This window comes from Anas platyrhynchos, chromosome 1 (assembly GCF_047663525.1).
Source record: "Anas platyrhynchos isolate ZD024472 breed Pekin duck chromosome 1, IASCAAS_PekinDuck_T2T, whole genome shotgun sequence".
Lineage (NCBI taxonomy): Eukaryota > Metazoa > Chordata > Aves > Anseriformes > Anatidae > Anas > Anas platyrhynchos.
In genome coordinates this window covers 146,317,834-146,333,005 of record NC_092587.1, presented here as the reverse complement: position 1 = coordinate 146,333,005, position 15,172 = coordinate 146,317,834, and the positions used below count along the sequence as shown (strand labels likewise).

General features: G+C 45.9%; 2 protein-coding genes across 3 annotated transcripts in view; one reads left to right on the top strand and one right to left on the bottom strand.

Moving 5' to 3' along the window:
- COL4A2 (collagen type IV alpha 2 chain) overlaps positions 1-7,245 on the bottom strand; it is a 135,376-nt gene extending 128,131 nt beyond the window's left edge. Inside the window, exons 1-2 of the mRNA XM_027444306.3 lie at positions 7,061-7,245; positions 6,835-6,922 (exon numbers count right to left, since the gene is read on the bottom strand). Coding sequence (XP_027300107.3) covers positions 6,835-6,922; positions 7,061-7,104 — 132 coding nt within the window. The 5' untranslated portion in view covers positions 7,105-7,245. The remainder of the gene's footprint in view (positions 1-6,834; positions 6,923-7,060) is intronic.
- Positions 7,246-7,424: 179 nt separating this feature from the next.
- COL4A1 (collagen type IV alpha 1 chain) overlaps positions 7,425-15,172 on the top strand; it is a 128,481-nt gene continuing 120,733 nt past the window's right edge. The window contains exon 1 of one of the 2 annotated variants that reach the window (XM_072031892.1): positions 7,425-7,676. In XM_072031892.1, coding sequence (XP_071887993.1) covers positions 7,614-7,676 — 63 coding nt within the window. In that variant the 5' untranslated portion in view covers positions 7,425-7,613. The remainder of the gene's footprint in view (positions 7,677-15,172) is intronic. The other variant, XM_027444310.3, reaches the window with a different exon arrangement.

The window sequence follows — 15,172 nt, the reverse complement described above, 5'->3', positions numbered from 1 at the left end:
CCATGGGGGAAATGCTTAAATTTCCCCCCTTGCTTCCTTCTTCCAGCGAGTGCAACTGAAGATTTTCCAAGTGTCACGCAGAGACGCCTGGGCCGTTTTCCAGCGAGCTGTTTCTCTGGCTCCTGGCTTGGGGAGATATGCTGGCTTCCCATGCTCCGCGGCCCCAGCGGCTATTCCCAGCCCTGCGCGGGAGCGGCATTCCTTTCTGCCCACTCCCTGTGCTAAGGCTCAGCCCAGGACATGCCGGCAGCCCCGGTGGGCAGCTCCACTCTCCTTCCGGAGGGGCTCCCTGGGGCTTGGTTGGGGCACTGTGAGACTGCGACCAGGTGGCTGAACACCAATTGCCCTGGGGTCAGTGGGGCTGCAGCCCAAACGTGACATGCCTTCCTGCATCTGTTTGCAGTGTGCAAACGGGGGTTGTGCAGGCAGAGCAGGACTGAACCTCACAGAAAGCCAATGCTGTGCTTGCCAGTGTGGCAGGGAAGCCTGCTGAGCTCCCTCAGCTTCTCCCATCCACCTTAAGAAGTGATTCTGCTCCCCACGGCTGCCAGGCTGCGGTTTTGCAAGCGCAGGCAGGACCTGAGCATGGTATAGGCAGCAAATCACTGATCTGTACAAACTTTTTTTCTCAGCCCCCAGTCTGGAGCTCTGCACACCCATGATGAAGAGCAGATGTTTTCTTGACCCCGTGTTTCCACAAGTCAGACATGCAGAGAGATGGCCAGTGTCCTGCTAAACCAGGGGCTGCAGCATCCCAAGGATGAGAATGGGCAGAAAGACACCCGCATGGCTCTCTGCCTGTTGCACCAGCACCAGTGGCTGATATGTGGGCTCTACAAGCTTGGCACTGCATGTAGCACTCATGAGCTCAGAGTTGGGACAGAGCTGCAATCTGAAACAGTGATACTTACTTGTTTTCTAAAGAAACAAACAGAAATAAAAAGATCAACAACAACAACAAAAAGCTTTTGGCAAAGTATGACAAGTAGAACGTCTGTGTCATATCCAAAATTCTTCACTCCGCCTCAAATATTTCTTTTTACTCAGCCTGGTTACATTGTCAGAAGGTAGTTTTGACCAGCAAAGAACCTTAAAGAGCCTTATGAAATAAAAAGGAAAAGCATAGCTGGAATAAAAAAAATGTTACATGGCTTCATCAGTCAATGGTGAAGGGAGGTTTGGGCATGATCTGCAGCTAAGACCTGCCAAAAAACAAGCCAAGCCCTATTTATCTGAATGATCTTCACTTGCTGAGTTCAAAAAGCTACTTCAAAATAAAGGTTGGGATTACTTAGGAATAAATAGGACATCTGAAATATCCCAAGCAAGTGTACATCACTGGGAACAGATATGATCTAAAAATTCTTCTGATCTTGCACATATAAGATTATTTTAAAAAACACCTGCCAATAATAGAATGCACAACACATTGCAAAATGCAATATATAGTTGGGAGGAAACAAACTTTGTTATTCACAAAAGTGGGATGAAAAAAACATATTCTGGAATATAAACTACCTGGAAGAATTTTAAAGACAGATTCTCTATGATGGACATAGTAACAGCATATGTCTTCCACCAGCAAAGTATTTGCAGTGCCTCTTGCATTACAGAGCAAAGATTATTTTATGAGATGGAGTGGCAGTTTGCAAAGAAAGAAAAGCTGTTAATAGACAAATATATTTTCCTGTGCTACAAGGACTATTCTCAATGATCAGATGAAAGCTTTTTTTTTTTTTTTTTAGTATTTAGTTATGCATCAAAACAGATGTCTGATGTCTGACTGAAGACTTTAATGGAGATCCTTGCCTTGGACATAAAGACATGGATTATAATGGTGAAAGGAAGACTCGGTGTCCAACCCCAGTAACCATCCCCAGCCTTGCTGACTGCTGTGGGGATGTACCAACCTGTGAGGCCTTCTCTGCCTCTCCACCCTGGTTGACATTTCCTATCGCCAGCTCCCCTGCCCCAAGCAGCAGCACCCTGCACTGTCTCTGAGTACAGAAAGTCCCTACTACCCCTCCTTCTTGGGCTACACAACCATAATGCCATAATGGTGGAACAGTAGAACCTGCACATTATTTTACTGTGAACTGAGTCAGTTGCTGCAATTTGCAAGAAAATAACTGTTAATAAATACCTGTAAATACTGAAAATCTTACTGAGCTTTTTGGTCCCTGGGAGCAAACAAGGTATTCCAAATAGTGTAAAACATTAGTTTCCTAAGGGAGAACATGGAAGATAAGCTGCAGCCTTTGGCAAGCAAAAGCGTCATAACAGTCAAGTGCAAGATCACCTCTGAATCCTTCCAGATCTTGGATTAGTATACTGCAGTATGAAGAATGTTCTACTCTTTGCCTTAGGAAAACAAAAGGAAAGAACCAATAAAATCTTTTTTCATGAGTGAGTTTCTTGCCTGAAACTGATAGTTTCAGTTTCAGTTTCAGTTTCTATCAGTTTCAGTTTCAGTTTCTATCAGTTTCACTATCAGTTTCAGGCAAGAAACTCACTCATGAAAAAAGAAAAAGAGATCCACTCAAACAACCTGTGTTCTAAACTACTCAATCAAGATGTTTATAACAAGTGTCAGTTTATAGACATAACTGAATAAGCCACAACAGTTTTATATTTGGGGTAAGTCTATTCTGATTACAGATTTATTTTTATTTTTTTCACAAAATTAAAAAAAATATATAGCTTTAGAGCCATAATGCATAAAGACTTCATGTGGTGCAATTACTACACAACAAAAGCCAGGTATACCAGTCTCGGTGTCAACGTTTTAACCTCTGAGAAATATGGGATGCTGCCAAAACTCTGTCTCTTCTACCAAATACAGCAAAACATGAGTATATCTCATGTCATTTAATAAATCTAAAAGACAGAATTACACTGAATATATTATTGCAAACATCCCTTGAGCATGCTCCTATCTACTCACAAGAAAAAGTGAGTCAAGAGTCTACATATGGCTTTCCACTGAGAGATTGCAGAACATGGGCATGTACAAGAACCTCTTTCCATTGTTAACGCAGTGAGACAAAGTATATTGCTTCTGGCATATCCAGTTCTTGCATGAGTAACTTTAACCAGAGTTACAAGGTATGTCTGTATACAAAGACTGGTATTTAATACATATAGACATGGCAGAAATCTACCTAGGAAGAATGATTAATTCATAAGAAATTAGGCTGAGCATTGGTTTCATAGGCATGACAGCTAAAAAGAATTTCACTAAGTATTTGAGGAATAATAAGGGAGTGTAACATTTAAGGAAATCCTCTTACTGATGAGTGGAGCAGACAGCATATGAGAAAGAAAGGACCAGAAGAAAGGAATTCATAGTTATAGAACAAGACTATTTCCATATATGTAATACTTGCAGAGAGTGTGTTTGTCTGACATTGTAAGGATGCTGTCAGATGAAATCTTGGCTCTGGTAAAGAAAAAAAAAATCCCATTTGGGCAGCCATCTAGAGCATGATGCACACTGTAACACTCATCATGATGGGGACACCACTGCCAGATCAAGGCATGACGGTGTCAGTGGAAGTGCGGGGTTATGCCTCCTGCAGCTGCCTGCAAACCACCTATTTCACTCAAGACTCCTCACAGTTCTTTAATGCAGTTGCTGTTTCTTCACATATTTGTGGCTGAACACAGAAAGAGTCCTCTCCAAACTACCCAATAATTCTTTCAGGGTCCAAAGAAATAGTGAAAAAAGTGATCAGATATACTGGGAGGTTCCCCTAAATGATGTTTTTATTTTTTTTCCACATAACATTATTCTGTCCAATTTTTCTTATAAAACACCACTGTTACTGAAAGATGAACCAAATTGTACACTCAGCTAAACAGACATGAAAAAGCCATGACTGCAAGCTAGTGGAATTGTCCCAGATTACCCCATTGCAACAGTGAAATGAAATTGTTCTAAAATGGGACTGCCACATTTCTCTTAGGGAGATTTCCTAGACAGAGCTGTTTCTGAAGTAGTGCACAGGTAAGGCGTCCGATATTTGCAGGAAGTGATGTACTCTGCATGCACTAAAGAGTGTAGCAGAAGAATTTGATAAGTCAAGTTGATTACTCATTCCTATGTCACCTGTGCAAGTACACATGGAATATCATATTTTGCACACTGTGATCTTGGTATATGCATTTCCAGTGGACATGGCCAGCAGGGTGGGCTGAGTGATTGATCCACCCTAACCTCTGTTGGCCTGGAAATCCTGGGTCAACAAAAAAAGTCCTCCTATTTCCACCAGATAAAGGTTTCCAGATGGAAACAAATGGTACACATCTGGGAAAACTTGGATATGTGATAGCTGTAGCGCACTGACACATAACTTAGAGCATCAACTTGTGTTAGCAACCTCATTTTACTACAAAGTCAGCAGAAAGAAGTACATACCACTGTTGGCTTTATCCTCTCTTTTTAGGGCTTGTTGCCCTCTTTGATGCCATCCCCCTGAATATATCCCTTTACAATATCACAGAAATAAAAAAGATCATATTCCGTACACTACTTTGACTCTATATTTTTTCTCCATAAATTTTTCTATGCATCTATATATGTTGTTCTTTTTAAATACCTATCAGTTGTGATCAGTTATGCATAATTATTTTTCCAAATGTTATTCTAACTTTCTCTTGACTTTTTTTTCTTTAGTCTGACATTCATTCCCTTCTTTTCTATGATTCCACTGCTCCCACCAGCATTTAGCTTTTTTAAAAAAGTGATCTTCATTAGGAGCAGTTTAAAAAATACACTAAGAGGGCACCAATGAAGTCATCAAATGTTTCAAAGCTATTTAGAAAGAAGTGCGCTTTGGGAAAGACAGGAAAAAATCATCATCAGTAGAAGGTATATTCTCTCTGAAAAGGAAAAAAAAAAAAAGTATTTTGGATGCAATACACTTGCAGTGAGAGAAACAGGGAGAAATTTGTGAACTTGGCTAAACTTTGGGTATTTAACACAACTTAATTTTATTTAAGCCAGATGAACATTTATATCTACAATTTAGAACGGTTCCAAATTTATTTGAGGCCTTTAACATCACCAGCCAGCATATGCCAAAGACTGCTAAAGATAACCGGGGCCTGATCCACTCCATTTGGCTGTCTCCTTTAGTATTTCCATCCAGGGACTTCTCTTCCCTAGCTCTCTTTGAGCCCGAAGCTGGAGTCCTCTCCTCTGGCCAAAGATACCATTACTTCTGCCCCGATCCTCTGATATTCTAAACATCCTCTTTCTTTTTCTTCCTCTCATTTCTTTCTTTGCTCAGAAACATCCGCTCCGTAGCAGCTACAACAGTGTGCCAGACACGGTGTCCAGTCAGATGTTCTGGGTTCCCTTCTTTTTCTCTTCCTCCTTGCTGGCTTTCTCCTTCATCTCATTCCAGTGTCCTCCCATGTATAATTTCACTCATTCAGCAACACTTACCTCCACCAACTGGAACCCATTCACATACATGGCAGTTGAATTCAGCTGCTATGCTTGTCTTATTACAGGCAGAACAATGATTTTTAAGATCTGGTCTAACAGTCTATAATTTGTAGCAGTTTTTGATGATGACTGCCAGTGCCCACCTGCAAGTACTCAGGTGCTGCTGCTTCCCACACATCTACTTTGTCACTTTGCAGACACATTCAGACGGGGGCTGTTGCTGTGAGGAGCAAGCTGCCCGCCTCTCACCCCCAGCTGCTGTCTCCCAGGGCTGTGACAGCCCAAGTTTCCATGAATGCACGTGGGGATCTGAGCAAGGCTAAAGTTAGCTCTCCACACTCTTCTCTTTTTGGGGGCTGGTTAGTTTAAACCAATAATTTTCCAGTTTAGCTCACCACGTGACTATACAAAGATCTGTGCTGGCTGAGGGAAGGGAGTGGCACTTGGGTGGAAAATGGGATAAATACTTTGGTAGCAATGCGGCTCTAATTCTTCATGGAAAGATGATCATACTGCCTCACTCACATGCACAGGAGTGTTTCATCTCCTAAGCAGCTGCCACTATAGAACTGCTCATCAGGGAAACCGGACCTCCATGGAGGCCAACTTAATCTTCCGTGAAATTCTGGGGAAAACATCACTTTCAAGGAGGTTCAAGGAGCCGTGACAAGACTGCATGCACTAACTTGAGGAGGTAGCTCAGATACCTCCTTGGTATCCCCTCTGCATTAACTCTGTAGCCTGAGGTCTACAAGCAAGAACACGAAGGACAATAAATCATCCCATGCTATGGCTAAAGCTCAGGTATCACACTACGCGCTCTGCAGCACACCTTCAGAAAAAGAAGAGGCAAACCACAAATGACACCGTTTTAGGTCAGCTGATCCCAATGATGTCATTACTGGACCTAAAATGCTTTCATTGTTATCAGCCTGTTCTGGTTTCAATAGCACATGGTAGCATCATTCCTTTCGCGCAACTCAGCAGAAGGATGACGCCACCAAAAGATCATGGCAAAGAAAAATAATACTTGACACTCGAGGGCCTCACTCACTGCCCTTCCTGTGGGGCTATGGGGCTTGTCTGCCAGCTTGTGCTTGGCCACAATGTGGAGAAACTCCCCCAGTGCCCCACCTGGCACAACCAGCCATGCAGACCGAAGGGCAAACTGCAGCCACAATTGTGTGCCACAACACCTCCTGCAAAAGCCCTGATATTTCCTGCTTTTTAAGACATTATGCCATCTCCCTGTAAAGACATAACCACACCGGGTATCTACGAGGAGGGTAAAGTAATAAAAAATAAGGGGTAAAAACTGCAGAGAGTGGGATTAGAATATCAGTAGAATAGCTCTTAAAAAAGGTAATTGAGGTGCACCTTACCCTCGGGTGGCGTTTTGGTGGCATTGCAGCATCTACTCTGACGGCTGACAGCACCACCTCCAGCAGGACCAGCGCGACCCCCAGATCCCTGCACGGAGAAGGGAACAAGCTCAGTGTTGTTGCAAGCGAGCACAAACACAAGCACGTGATGGACTTCCGCGGCTCAAGGTGACAAGGCGACTTCGGGAAAGTTGTTCCCCGCAGCCCCCCGGGCGGATTTACTTACGGACGAACCAAACCACCGGCGCTGGGAAGCTGCGCGATGTCCATCTTCGCTCATTCCCAGCCCGGGGGCTCCGCTCACGGCTTCCTCCCGTCGCCGGGCCGTCCCCTGCGAGCCGAGCCGAGCCGAGCCCGCTCCTGGCACCCTCCGGAGCTCGGCGAGGCGCTGCTGGGGGGGGGCTCGCAGCCGCCCTGCCCGGCCCGGCCCCTGCCCCGCTCCGCTCCTTTCCGCGACCTCCCGGGCGGCCGCGACGGTACGGGATGAGGAAGCGACGCCTCTACCCCCCCGCCGCCCGCACCCACCCACCCATGGCCGGCAGAGGAGGAGGAGAAGGAGGAGGAGGAGGAGGAGGAGGAACTGCGGGGAGCGGGCGAGGTTGCGCGCTCCCAGGGTCTCCGCCCGGGGGAGGAGAGGGGGCTGCCGCCGCCCATCGGTTACGGCGAGGCGAGTCCCTCGCCCTGAAGGCAGCCGCGGCCGCCACGGAGGGGAGAAGCACGGCTGTGGGGCCGGCCCCGCGGAGCCCCCACGCCCAGCCGCCGGCACGGTGCGCGGCAGCATGTGGCTGTGGCTGGGCTTCGGGCTGCTGCTCAGCGCAGAGCTCGACACCGTGGCCGCCGCGGTGAGTACCAGGGCGCTGCCCCCGCGCCCCTCTCGGACCCCCTTTGCTGTGGGGACGGGACCCGAGGGACCGGGGATCCCCCGGAATCGCGCGGGGGGTCTCCGCGGGTGGGCAGGCGCGGCGGCCAGGTGGGGGGATCGGGGGGATGCCCGGCTGCCCCGCCGCTGCCCTGCGCGGGTGCGGAGCGGGACCGAGCGCGGGGCGCCGCGGGATGGCCGCGGGGTCCGGGTCCGGGTCTGGGTTTGGGTCCAGTTCTGGGTTTGGGTCCGAGCTCCGGGCACGGCCCCGCCGTGGTCTCGCTGCCCCCCGGCTCCTCGGGGAACGGCTCGGGGTTGGGAGGGAGGATGGAGAGCGCAGCCGGGACCTAAAGCAGCGCGGGCGCCCGGAGAGTGATAAACAAAACAAAACAAAACGGAAAGGTGAGCTTTTGTAGGGAAAAACAGCGACAAAAAATGCGGCTGGCTGCTTGGATTCAAAGAGTCGTGCTCGCTGCCTTTGACCCCCGCGATGGGCAGTCGGCCGGAGACCAGGAAGGATTCTGATGTTAATGATTAAAGTTCAGTTCTGGCACCTTTCCCGACAGAGTGAGATTCAGCTGCAGACATGTAAAATCGAAAGTATGCAAGTAGTCTGAAAGTTTTGCTAAGGGAGCTAATTTTATCCCTGTGATATTAGCTACCCGCTGCCCTTAAGTTAAAGGACTCCGTTTCCTAGCGCTCCTGAAGTATTTTGCAGTGTCTCGGACCGTCTCTCCCCCAAGCAAAGGGAGTTGACATGATAACGTGAACTGAGTCATCTTCTCATGGTCTTTGGTTTCTTGCTTTTGGGGAGTTCGACCCCATAGCAGTGAAATCCAGGGGTGCAGAAAATCAGTAGCCATGGGCAGATGGGTTGTTTGTCACATTCCCTGCCGTAAATGTAAGATCTGGCATTTTAAGCAGTGAAAGAAGTAGCAGAGAGGCTCATTGTAAACTTGTTTTCTGCAGAAAGCAAGTTCTATATTGAACTGCTTTTTTCTGTGTGACCATGGGGATGGTATCTATGCCTTGGATCAGCTGAAGTCAGAAATGCACTGAACTTCTGACGTCTGATCTGTTGCTCCTAGGCTGATAGTATCAGGCTCGCAGTGATGGCAGTAAATCACTTGGTGATGCACCTTTGGGATGATTCACCCATCATCTGGCATTAAACTGTCTTCCTTTCAGGATATAATTAAATTTAATTAATTAAAATCTTTTGAGGTAAATCATTCATGTTTGAATTCTGAATTTGGTGTTCCTAGAGGTATAAATGTCTCTCTGTGAAATATGTTCCCACCTTGCACAGTTTAAGTGAAGTTATTGGGTAAACCCCAGCCATCAGTGACAGACAGACAGCCATGTGACAAAGACCTGCACATTCAAAGAAAATTTGAGCTTTAATACTAGTTATACAATTTCAAGTCTTCCATAGCAACCCTAAAGTTGTCCTGTGTGTGCAGGATAAGTTGCTGTATTCGCATCAAGGCTCCTAAATGTGATCTGGAGCTGTTAATTACGTTACGGAGCTGTCACACTATTAACCACCCTTTCCACACTATTAACCACCCTTTCTGTGCTATGCTGGCTACAGATTGCTCCCGATCGGTGCCACCAGGAAACACAAGCATGCCACGGAAGCCGAGCTCCTTGTGGCTTTATTGCCATGGATGAATTTTTGGCCATGCATGGCTGGCTTTTCACTGCATGCCATTCTGCCAGCATTGCCCTCAGCAGCTCCCCAAAGGCGCTGGGGCCTGCTTCTCTCTGGAGAGCCCAGAGCTGGCTTGGTGCACCCGGGTAATGGTGGCTGAGCAGGGCTATCATATACATGAGCCTTGTTCTCCTGCTTTCTGAGGGCTGGTGGGGCTGGCCCCGTGCTCAATTTGTCTTTGGCCAAATGTGTCCCTGCTGTTTGGTTGCTCTGTTTATGTTTGAGCAACGGTTGTGTTAAAAGAGGGCTGTACGGTAGGAGAGGTTGCATGCAGTACTGGGGGCAACAGGCTGAAGGAATCACAGAATCACAGATTTTCTAGGTTGGAAGAGACCTCAAGATCATCGAGTCCAACCTCTGACCTAACGCTAACAGTCCCCACTAAACCATATCCCTAAGCTCTACATCTATCAGCTAGTTCTTTCCTGCCCTGAAATAACTTGTATAATCTAGATGAAAAAATCGTTATATTTGTGCAGCCACCGTCTTGTCATGCTCTTAGTCGTCCTGTGGCCTTCATCACAGAATCTCTAAGGCTGGGGGAACCTCGCAGAACAACTCATCCAAACCCTGCCCAGAGCAGGCTCACCTATAGCGGGCTGCTCAGGGTCATGTCCTGTGGGGTCCTGAGCACCTCCAAGGATGGGGACTCCACAGCCCCTCTGTGCAACCTGTCCCATATAGTAGACATGTTTCTTCATTGTTCTCCTTGTGGTTGTGCAGGAGTGACTAGCTGAAACTCAAGGTCATGTCTGCAAGGGCAAATGTAGCAGAAGCAGCTTGTGCTGTGTTGCTCTCAGGGATTCTGCAGAGTAACAGGGCCGACAGTAAAAAACTTTTTATCACTGAGTTACTCATGATTAAATACATACAAGGAGATTTGGAAGGACTGCTCTCACGTCGGCATTTGATCCAGCAAAGCCAGCCTTGAGCCAGCTGCTGTCAGGATCCCGTGCCTTAGTGCACAACAGGGGACCACTCCTTTGCAGCTCCCATGGGGACCTTGCCAGGGTGTGAAATGGCACTATGAAGTACACCCACATGTGGCACTGTAAGATCAAAGCATTTTATGTTCACCCATTGTCATTGAAATACTAATTATAGCTGATTTGGGCTTTTGTACTGTTCCATGTTTTACTCAGGAGATTCATTTTCAAATTGTAAAGGGAGCAGAGCAGAAGACAGGGCAGCAGTTTATCGTGTTTTCAGGTCAGACTGAGAGAGAGCTCCCGTGAGGCGGTTACAGGAGAAACTTGTTTTGATGGATCTCTGCAGGGGCTCTCATTTCTGACACTCTTCAAGCCGCTGCTTCCTTTGGAGAAAGTCTGCTTCCTAGCATTAGTACTGCTTGGTTGAGAGATGACAATGCCATGGAAATCCTGGTTTCGTGTTTTGATACCCTCTCCACACCACTGCAGATGCCTTCTGTGTGTTTTCCGAAATGGAGCAAGATCTCCTGGCTACATTTAAGGTACCAAGGCAGATCGGCCTTGACACGAGCAGGCTGGGTGCTGGTGGGAGGCCAGGAGGTCCCTGTCCCCAGGTGAGCCCTGCCTGGTGTGTGTGTCCTGGCAGAGGCTGGGATGAGGCTGCTCTGCGCTGTCACCCTCACACCTTCCTCTCGTCACCCTCCTGTTTTGAAATCATAAAAACACAACCAACCAACCAAACAAAAAAACCCTGCTCCCAACTAGTCTGAATGATTTTTCTGTTCTAATTATGTTAAACACAGTTTATTGAGATAAAGGCAGGTAAGCCTAGGGCAGGTAAAAGAAATGACTAAAGAGGCCTGGATGACTGACAGCAGTTCAGGGTGTGCTTTTACTAGTGAAATCAGGCTATGTTGGGCACCTGCCTTCTGCAGCCTTTCATGCCTATCACTGTGACTGTCTTTGGTGTTGAGAGACTCAGCTCACCTCTCCCTCGAGGCCATTTGAGATCCTTGTCTCTAAATGACCTCCAGGACTTGTCTTGTTGACACTAAGATCACGTCTAACAAACCTTGGCAAGTTTGAGTTCAGGATGGAGATGTGGTTACTGTAATTCAGAAGATGTGGCCAGAAGGAGAGACCCAAATGACTTCCGCAGAGTTAAGCACCTCCCAGGCTAGAAGGCATCCCTGAGAAATGGGAGATGAGGGTTGATTCCCCCTGCCAGGCTATGGTGGGACACAAGAAGGTGTGAAGGACAGCTCTCTCCCTTGCTTTTGTAGGAGCTAGGTGGCCTGATAGGAAGGGGTGTGGGACTGGGGGTGGCAGATGGTGCACTACAGAGAGAGATGAGAGCATGGACATGAATGTGGCCTTCCAGCTGGGAGATTCAGATGTCATCTCCTCCCATGTGATCCTAGTGCGGTCTGTAGCCTTGTTGTTACAGGAACTGTACTTGCCCAGGAGGTGGGAGAGGTGGATGAATCCCTTTGGGCAGAAGGGGAATTGAGATGGGTTGCCCAGCTCCCCCAGGGACAGCACTGTTGCATGAGAAGGGCATAGCGGTGGCTGCTCCTCCAACCCTATGTCAGAGCAAGAGTAACACAGTTCTGCATCCCTCAGGTATTTGAGGTTGGCTACTTGCATATAGGAGAGGGACTGTGGCCTCAGAGCTGAGCTAGCACCTGATTGTGAGCAGTGGTTTTGGGAAGGGAGAGTGTGGTAGAGGGTCTAGAGAGGCGGGTTGCTTCAGGAGCACATACGGGGTTGCTGCCGGCTGTGTTCGAGCACCACCAGCTGAGCACGCCAGTGACGGAGATCTCAGCCAGCCTCCTTCCCCGAGCAAGCCTGACTCATCTTCGTCAGCCCCTTCCCGCAGCCAGCTGTACAGCATCAGCAGGCACAAGTGCATTTCTGAACCGTCATCCCAAGTAGCACAGTTCTCACTTCTGGGCGCTTGTGTGTGTTCAGTGTCTTCAGAACTACTGCAGTATTTCATCGCAGCTCATCTGCTTAGCGTTTGTAGTCCTGGGATATATAGTTGTGTTGTATGGGGTCTGAGGTTATGCTGGTTGTATATGCTGTCAGTTGCCATGATCACGTAGAGAAATGTAGGATAGCTGCTTTAGGCAGCTAAGACAATTGTTTAAAAACGTCAGAGACCATCTCTAGGGATAGGCTTGTGAATATTGTTCTTTTTATAGAACTAGACTAAACACGATTCAACAACCTCAACATGAGAATAAATTGACTTACTTCATCAGTGTTTAAAAGTTACATAGTGCTCCCTTCCCAGAATTTCCGCTGGTATTACAAAGGCGTTTGACACCTTGCAAAATATGGCCAAAGGGAGAAATTTGGGCATGGGCTATAACCTGACTGAAATAGCAACCAGTGTAGATAGGGAGCAGCTGAATATATGAAGCACTGCTACAATTTAACGATGTTTGTGGGAAGATAAATTTTGACTTCTCAGGGTTGTGGCCGGCTGGGATTATTCTTGGTAATTTAATACATCAGAAAAGTATGTGGCATTAGCCCTCCAAGAGTCTTTATATAGCAGTATCTTGGACAATGTGGACATAAAATACAGAACAAAAAACATTGTTGACATATATCGGTTACTGTCATTGTGCCATTCTAATCTGCAGTGGCTTGCAGTAAAGAGAAAGGCAAATGTGTACTTTATAAATAATATAAGTAGAAAATACAAAAAAAAAAAAACAAAACAAAACAAACATGGTTTGCCATTACTCTCTGACATGTATAAACAGATCAAGAATAATCAAAAGATTTAATCAGAAAAAAATGTGTCTATTTCAGCTTGATGTGTCTACTTAGTATTGAGAAAAATACATGTATACAACTAATTAGGATTAAGTAAGTATTTCTGAGGCTGAAAAGATGACTGTTTAACCTCCATTTATCTTTAGCATATTCTCTTAGAGGAAGGCAGAACCTGGGTAAATATCCTAAAGAAAAAAAAGTGTGTATTTAAGAGCACCTTTGCTTCCAGTTCCTTGTACTTCTGGATACTCTATTCTGCTTTAGATTCGGTTCTTACTGCTTTAGTTGATCAAGTATCTCACCTGGGTGTTTCTTTGGAAACCTCTTGCAGCCTGCATCCCATTGTGCTTAGCTCCATCGTATTTCCAACCCAGGCAAAAAACACAGGAAGCCTTAAGGTTGTATTAACTCTTTATAGCTTAGTTGAATGTGTGGTGATTGTAGGAAATACTCCTCCTCACCTTGGATTTGCCAAGTTTTAAGGATATGAAGCTTTGTACTGACAAAGTCTGGGTTCAGACAATGATTGTGGTGCTGCCTGTATACCTGTGTGGCAGTTTCAGTAACATTGGTGCATCACTGGTCCAAGGTGTTTCTGTGTTGCAGCAGGCAGCAGGTGCTGTGGGAGCCTGGGAATCCCCTGGGATTGGAGATGAGTCAGCCTGGCCTCACAACCCACAAAAAAAGCTCTCTCTCTCTTTTTTTTTTTTTTTTTTTCCTGGAGGGTGTAATATGACAGAAAAGGCATGGCCAAAGATGAAAAGAGAAAAGCCAGAAGAAAATGTGAAGATAATGGATTTTCTTCTTTTTAAAATGCCTTCTTGTAGCCACACACATTTTCTGAAATAAATGGCATAAGATTTTCTGACGTTGTGCCAATCTAATTCATAGAAAGTGTAGCTGTGGTTTTAACACAGTTATTCTGTTTGTTTTATGGAATATTATGTAGGTTGGGGTTTCTGGGTGGATCCAAGAGATCTACTAAACATCCTCTGTTCCCCTCCTTTCCTCTGCCTTTTCTGTCTGTGCACACTCCTGCTGCCTTTACCTTTACTGCTCCTGTTGCTGGCAAACAGCCCCTTACAGGGTCTAAGGAAGGGTGTGCATCACTAGCAGAACAATGCAGCGCACAAAACACAAAGTGCTGTCAAGTGTGTGGGGTAAACAAATTGCAAAGTAATCATTCATTTTCTTTCATCTTTTTTGTGGCTTTCATCTGCTAGTAACCGTGACAGATACAACATTTTGAGATGAAGGTTTTCAAGATGGCTGAGAAGGAGCTGGTGGAATAAATGATAAAAGTTATAAAAATACCAAATTAATTTCAGTCTCTACAACTGGGAAGCAAAAATAGGTTTTTAGGTAAGATTTTGTCACCCCAGTGGAGAACTTTGTGTAGCTGTTAAAGTAGCAACAGAAGCAATGTGCTAAAAAGCCTGGATTTATAGACTCTGTACTTCATCTCTGAACTGAGATATGATGAAAACCACAAATTAGTTCTGGATGTTGAGCTTCTTTGAAAGCTGCCAGAAGTCCAGTGGTATTCCCCTGCACCTGCTAGAAGAAAATGACCTGTGGTGGCTAACATTTCATCTTCTGTACCACCTATAAAAAACATGCCTTTTCTCTGCCCTGTTCATTCTCACCTGCTGTGGAGTTCATGATCTCTCTGACCACATGAAGGGTCTGTGATTTCACCAGCAGGGTCACCTGTCCTTCTATCCAATGTGCTCTGCTCTCATGTATGTCTTCTTGTATTTGATGATGTTGCCTTTGAGTTCTAGTTTAGTGGATGGATGATGGATGTGTTCTAATTCATCAGTGTAGCTGATGTGTTTTTTTTTGTGAGGATTATTTCTACAAATATTCACATGGAAATTCACAGTGAAGTATGTAAGTTTTCATTCAAATAATCACTAACTTAGAGGAAAATTGTGTGTGTTGTTTTATTAGCAGTAGTATTTTGATAGATAATCTGTGGGGTCCCTAATTTAGAAAACAGATGCCAGGATAAGAATGGCTTTGTTTTTTTGTTGTTTTGTTTTTTTT